General features: G+C 31.7%; 1 protein-coding gene across 1 annotated transcript; it reads left to right on the top strand.

The window, feature by feature from the left end:
• The first annotated feature begins 799 nt into the window (after positions 1–799).
• On the top strand, positions 800–3506 carry LOC108769983 (zinc finger MYM-type protein 1-like). The gene is made up of 3 exons (XM_018521254.1): positions 800–847; positions 1194–1397; positions 2682–3506. Exons 1-3 carry the CDS (start codon positions 800–802, stop codon positions 3504–3506), a joined length of 1077 nt encoding a protein of 358 aa, XP_018376756.1.
• Positions 3507–7040: the final 3534 nt, after the last annotated feature.

Genomic DNA, 7040 nt, shown 5'->3' with positions numbered 1-7040 from the left:
TTGGTTTTTATCTTTAGAACTACGGTGTTCCTTCGCAAACGATCTTCCAATCGCTTGACGGGTTCTGTCGTCCCTCTGAGAAAATACTTCGTTTATTATTTCCTTTATTCTTATGGAAAACAACCAAAGACATATCTTAGTTTGCGAATTTTTACTTGTTCTTCGATTAATTTAAATTTTTGTATTGCGTTCACATCTGAGGATGGCTAAAATTAATAGCCGAAACTAGTAATGTTTTTGAAGAGATCAAATTATTGTACTTAACATCTATATATCTAAATTGCTTTTATAATATATGTTTATCATTGATTATTTTTAAGTTTTTAAATACATGTAAAAATGATATGATCTATTAACGTCTTTATATGACTCTTGAAGGCCTTATTTTTCTTTTTGTATGTTGAATTTGAAGAGTCCTGTATATTCTCTTATTATATATTTAATTTTAATTTCTAAGAATCTGTGATTGATTTTGTTTGAACTAGTTACCTACATGAAAATTCATGCATGTATATGATGGGCAGTCTGCCCAGGGTAGATATTTATTTTGATGCGTTACCGTATCGAAACATTTGCCGCGCGGTAAGTGAAAAATCGTGTCGTGACGCGACGCTGCATAATACACGTGGAACCCGCTCGCTCTACAAAAATCAGAATAACTGTACATAATAATTAATAGTGCCACAATTTTTTATATGTTATCTTATTAACAATGAATAGTTCACATAAAAAGAAATCTGGCTGTGAAAATCGAAAAAAGAAGAAAGAAATGGAGGAAAAAGTGAAAAAGTTAAAAAAAATGGATGCATTTTGTATTCCAATAAAACCAAAAACAGTGGAAAATGAAGTAAGTACCGTGATTATTATGATTTGTGTGTTTATCCGTTTATTTTTTGACTCTGTTTGGTGTTTATCGATCAACATATTATAATACATTAATGTATAAAACATAATATACACATTTCTTGCTGATAAAAAATAGCTGTATCAGTTCTGCAGTTTTTGTTTGAAAATATATCGTCTAATAATACCTTAATAAAATACAACCTACGACACAAGGAGATGAAATGCATGATGATTTTATTGTAAGAAGTGCAATTTATTTAGTATATATATATTATTAATGATTATATTTTGATAACCGTTGATGATATTTGTGTGTGATTGATGTGTACATGTTGAATTAATTTTAGGATTTACTTGAGGAAGAATCTACACATCAAAGTAGCGAAAAATCTGCTGAACTCGAAGTTATGTCAATATTAGAGCCAGAACAAGGTAACAATACTGTCTTAAATTCTGATAGGGGATTGTATCCGTGTGAAATTTCGGATGAATTGAAACGAACTATTTTATCACTGGAACCAAGCCGACCAAGAGGACCGTTTCCCAAAAATGTAAATAATAGATCTTTTAGCGAAAAGTATTATTTTGTTCTCACTAAATCGAATCAAAAAATTGAAAGATTTTGGTTATGCTACTCGCCAACGAATGATGCGGTTTATTGCGAACCATGTTGGTTATTTGCGGACAGACAAGATCTAAATTTTAAATCTGCTTGGCGCGAAGCAAAAATTAACGATTGGCAAGGATTAACTGCAAAAATTTCATTGCATGAGAACAGCAAACTACATATAAATGCGTGCGTAAACTATTCTCAGCGGAAAAATCTACACGATATCGAAAGTCAAATGTGTATTTTAATGGATCGTTGGCAGGAAATTTTAAAACGAATACTGGATGTGATTGTAACGTTAGCACGTTGTAACGTAGCGTTGAGAGGGCACCGTGAAAACTACACAGTAATAGACAGTCAATCGGGAAATTTCTTAAATATAATCGATCTATTGTCGCGATATGATCCTTTGTTAAGTAGTCATTTAGAAAATAAGAATTCTAAAATAAAATACTTGAGCCCGAAAATTTAAAATGAACTAATTTCGACAGCAGAAAAACATGTAATAAACCAAATCACAGACGAAATAGCGAAAGCTGCATTTTTTTCAATCATCGTTGATACGACACAAGATATTTCTAAAACTGATCAGCTTTCATTTATTATTCGATATGTTTCTGCCAATTTTGATAAGAATGTTTGTATAAAGGAATCTTTTTTAGAGTTTGTAGCCGTAAAAAAACATTCTGCCGCAGATTTACAGAACGAAGTAATTGAATTTTTGAGCAAACACAACATTCCGATACATAAATGTCGTGGACAAGGTTATGATGGGGCTGCAGTTATGAGTGGAGAATATTCAGGTTTACAGTCGCGTATCAAAAAAATGTCTCCCAATGCTGAGTTTGTTCATTGCAGCTCCCATAATTTAAACTTGGTGTTACAAGATTCGGTTAAAACAATACCAGAACTTTCGAAATTCTACATGCAAGTTAACCACGTTTACGTATTTTTTAGTGAGAGTTTACCACGATGGGACGATTTAAATGATGATATTGCGCAAAATTCGAATTGTATTGTTAAAAAAATTTTGAAAAGAATGTGTCCTACTAGGTGGTCAAGTCAATATGATTCAGTTAATGCTCTGAAATACAATTTTTCATCTGTAATGAATTGTTTATCAAAAATAATTCTTATATCGGAAAAAAAACATGAAATTGAAGAAGCAGCTAATATCCAAAAAAATATGAACTCCTTTGAGTTTGTATTATTGCTTGTATTTTAGAGCAAAGTATTGTCTTACATTAACTTGGCTTCAAAAACACTTCAAAGTCCCGATATCACTTTAGAGGAAGCTTGTGATTTGCTCGAAAGTGTTAGTTGTAATATGATGGCTCTTCGAAATGATTTTTCTTCTCTTTTACAAGAAGCTGAAGTCGTTGCTAAAAGCTGGCAGATAGATATATCGTTCGTTCAGAGCCGGCAACGTAAAGTCAAAATATTTTATGACGAATTGTCAGAGGACTTTCGCTTCAATGAGCCTAGTGAAAAATTCCGTATTACTGTATTCAACGCGTCTTTAGATGTACAGATTAGTCAGTTGAAAACACGATTCGCGAGTATGCGGAAGATTAAGGATAATTTTTCATTTTTGAATCCTTCGACATTGATCGACTCAAGCGAACGAGAAATTGAAAAATCGGCTCGGCAATTATGCGATAAATACGAAAATGATTTATCTAACTGCCTAATTGAAGAAATTGCAAGTTTAAAGTGTACAGTTTCGAAAGTGATAACAAGTCGGAATCTTAAAACCATAAGTGATCTTGCGCAATTTTTATTCATAGATTACAAAATATTAGCCTCGAATTTACCAAATGTTTGTACAGCACTTATTTTGACGTTACCGGTCACTTCTGCCTCAGCAGAGCGTTCGTTTTCGAAACTAAAGTTGATAAAAACTTATCTGCGTAGTACGATGTCTCAATCTCGCTTGAGCGGACTTGCAACTTTAAGCATAGAACACGAATTAGCTAGTAAACTCGATTTAGATAAAGTAATTAAGGAATTTGCTAGCGCAAAAAAACGCCGCGGTTTGCTGGCTTTGTAATTAGCAGATTTTGTAGATTTACGATATTTCGATTTGTATTCAACATTAATATTTAATCATACATTTACAAATAAATTAATGTATCCAATGTTTAATGTTTACTTTAACAACTTTCCATTAGCATTTTTAATAGTTAAAACCAAAGTAGAAATCAGTCTTGGTTTTAGCCTGGATCCCGGATAGAAATATAATCCCAGATTGATTTCTGAGGGATAGCGTTTTCAAATACGCTAAACATTACTATGTCGACCCCGCAAAGACTAATACGTCTCAATTGCATTGTATAATTTATTTTAACATATTTATGAAAAAACATTTTATTGCCTTACACTTCCGGGGAAGTTAAAAGTGACTACACTTTTTTCAAGGTTTAAATGCAAAAAATTAAGGCGGAAGAAAAGGGGGCACCTAAATAAATTTGCGGGGGGGCGCACATAGGCTTAGTTACGCCATTGAATCTGTAAGTAATTTTAGGAATTCTTAAAGTAATCTCAGATAATCTGAGGTAATCTAAAGTAATCTTTGATTTTTTAGTGAACGTCATTGATGAGCATGTTGTATTTTTTTTACAATAGTATACATTTTTAATCAATTTTTGGAGTTGACGTAAAGGAACTGCTTTTTTATAATCTAGCTCTCAGGCTGTGGATACACAAGCGTTAAAAAATTGCGAAATTGCCAAACTACTTTAAGCAAATTTGTTTGCGTTAGGAAATTTGTCTAAAGTAAATCGTTTAGTTCCTTAAAACGGAATTCTCCCTCCCGAAGTGAACAATGATTTGCATTTATTTCCCTGCTGATAATGGATACAGATGGAATAATGCCGTTCAAATTGGCATGTAAAGTTTCATAAGTCAGGCATCCACCTATTATTCAAAACAAATTTTAAAGAAGTTAAAAATAACTAAAAATACAAATATATAAAAATTACGAAATACATCTCCTTATCTACAATGAAAAGATATGTGCAAAATCTTTTAAAAGATTTTTTATATTGATTATTCTTCGAATTCGTTTTAGAATTGTTGAGAATTGCTGTCTCAAAAAGACTTCGCCGTTTCATCGTACGCACACGCGACGCATCTAGCTGCCGAGAAACAATCACATATCGGAAACGCAGTCTTTCGTGTTTCGACACGTTTTCCAGTCTGTGCTTGATGTAAGTTGCGAGACGTTGCCCGCTCTGTTCCTGATACAGTTTTTGCTATTATTTTGTGGTTTTATTATCGAAATCGATCAAAATGGAAAATTCTGAACAATCATCGAGGGAATTACCTGCTGAAATCAATACGAAAAATACAGAATTGGTAAATTTTGACAGTAAATTAAAAATTTTGCCAAGTTATTTGATCGAACTGTTAAAAGAAACAGGATATTACACTGAAAGTTCTCTTCTTTCGATTCACGAAAAAGACATTGAAGAAATAGAAGCCTTTGCAAGAGAGCAACTTCATTTGTTAGTGGATAAAAAAGATTATGTCAAGTATTATGGTCCATTGTTTTCCAAAAAACCTGAAATGTTTAAAATACTAGGAGGATTTAAAAAGCAAATTTTCGAATTGTCCCAACAGTTGCAGAGAGAAACAAAAGCAGGTGATAAAAATGTAGATGATGGAAAGAAAATTAGTCATAAAAGAAAACGAGACGATTTATCTGAGGAAAACTCTGATTTAATCAGACGGACCAAGATAATAGATTTACATTTAGAAATGGAAAAAATTAAAAAACTTATACTGGACTGGATAGAGCAAAAAATAAGTAAGACATCAGATACGAATGAAAATTATTTATTGGAAAAAGCAAAAAATATGAAAATTAAAGTTGAAGCTGGGGATGAAAACCTTATTTTTGCTACGGTTAATTGTTTTCTTTGCAAAACATCTATAAAAATCATCAAGTGCAGTAAAAATGAAAATACGAGTACAAGATGGATGGTGAGCAATTTTTACAAACATTTCTTGAAGCATTTAAGCAATACTCAAAACGACACTTCGACAGCACCTCAGACTTCTTTTAAAAAATCATCCTTATTAACTTCTTATTTTTCAAAAACTGATGCTAATAAAAATTTGGATACTATTCAAAATAAAAAATCGAAACAAGAATCATCTTTGGAAACTTCAGTAATAATTCCAATCGAAGACACCGAAGAAACCGAGGAAAAAACAATCTCCGAGACTGTTGTAGAGGAAAATAATTCCAACTCAGATTCCGATACTGAATTGCCAAATTTTTAATAAATAGTACTGGAAAAAATAAGATGATGTGCAGTACTAAAATAACACCTTCAAAAAAATCATCATCTAGTGAAAAATACAGTCGACAAAATCGATTAAAAAGAAAACTACAAATAATATCCCCAAATCAAATGTTTATTACGCAGTATTTTCCCTATCTTGATAAAATTTCAAAGATAGTCCAAGAAAATGACATTTTAAAGAAAGCGTTTTTTGAGCATGCCGAAGAACTTCGATGTCTTAAAAAAAGTATTGCTTCGATCCCAAATAATATTGATGGTTTGTTAAAACAACTTTTTGAAACAGCAATTCTTAACAATACTAATAAGAATTCGAAAAATAATCAATATAAGGAATCTTTTAAAAGATTTTGCACATATCTTTTTATTGTAGGTAAGGATGTATTTCGAAATTTTTATATATTTGTATTTTTAATTATTTTTAGCTTCTTTAATATTTGTTTTGAATAATAGGTGGACGCCTGACTTACGAAACATTACATGCCAATTTGAACGGCATTATTCCAGCTGTATACACTATCAGCAGGGAAATAAATACAAACTATTGTTCACTTCGGGAGGGAGAATTCCGTTTTAAGGAATTAAACAATTTCTTAACACAAAGAAATTTACCTAAAGTGGTTTGGCTTAGTGAAGATGCGACTGGAATTACTGGCAGAGTCGAATATTCAATATACGAAAATTGTAATATTGGTTTCGTTTTACCATTAAATGACGATGGCTTACCAAAAGTTGGATGCTTTAAGGTAAATAACAATTTTCTTCATTTTTAAACAATTAAGTTGATTTTTCACAAAATTATCAGATTGTGGTTTCTAGGCAACAACTTATAAGGAAATAAAAAGACAATTTCAAGAGGAACGTATTTCTAATTATGCCTATGTTGTTATGGCCCAGCCTTTACAGAATAATACTCCATCGTTTTGCCTGTCAATTTTTGGTACAGATAATCGGTTTACAGCCTCCGATGTTTTGAAAAGATGGATAAAAATGCAATCTATGGCTAAAGAATTTGGTATTACAATTTTGGGTCATTCATCTGATGGTGATACTAGACTTATGAAAGCCATGAAAACTACATATAAACTTCCAGCTTCTGTTGAAAATAAATGGCCTTGGTTTCATTGTATGAAACCTAATTCAAATGCGTTGGTCTGCCAAGATACTATACATATTGGTACAAAATTGAGAACGCGGCTTTTACATGAGAAAGTGAATTTACAAATAGGCAATTACATAATCAATAAAAAGCATCTTGAATATCTTATACTCAATTT

The sequence above is a fragment of the Trachymyrmex cornetzi genome, unplaced genomic scaffold, assembly GCF_001594075.2.
Source record: "Trachymyrmex cornetzi isolate Tcor2-1 unplaced genomic scaffold, Tcor1.1 scaffold979, whole genome shotgun sequence".
NCBI lineage: Eukaryota > Metazoa > Arthropoda > Insecta > Hymenoptera > Formicidae > Trachymyrmex > Trachymyrmex cornetzi.
The sequence above is the reverse complement of the archived record's forward strand: the minus strand, read 5'-3'. Positions and strand labels throughout refer to the sequence as shown.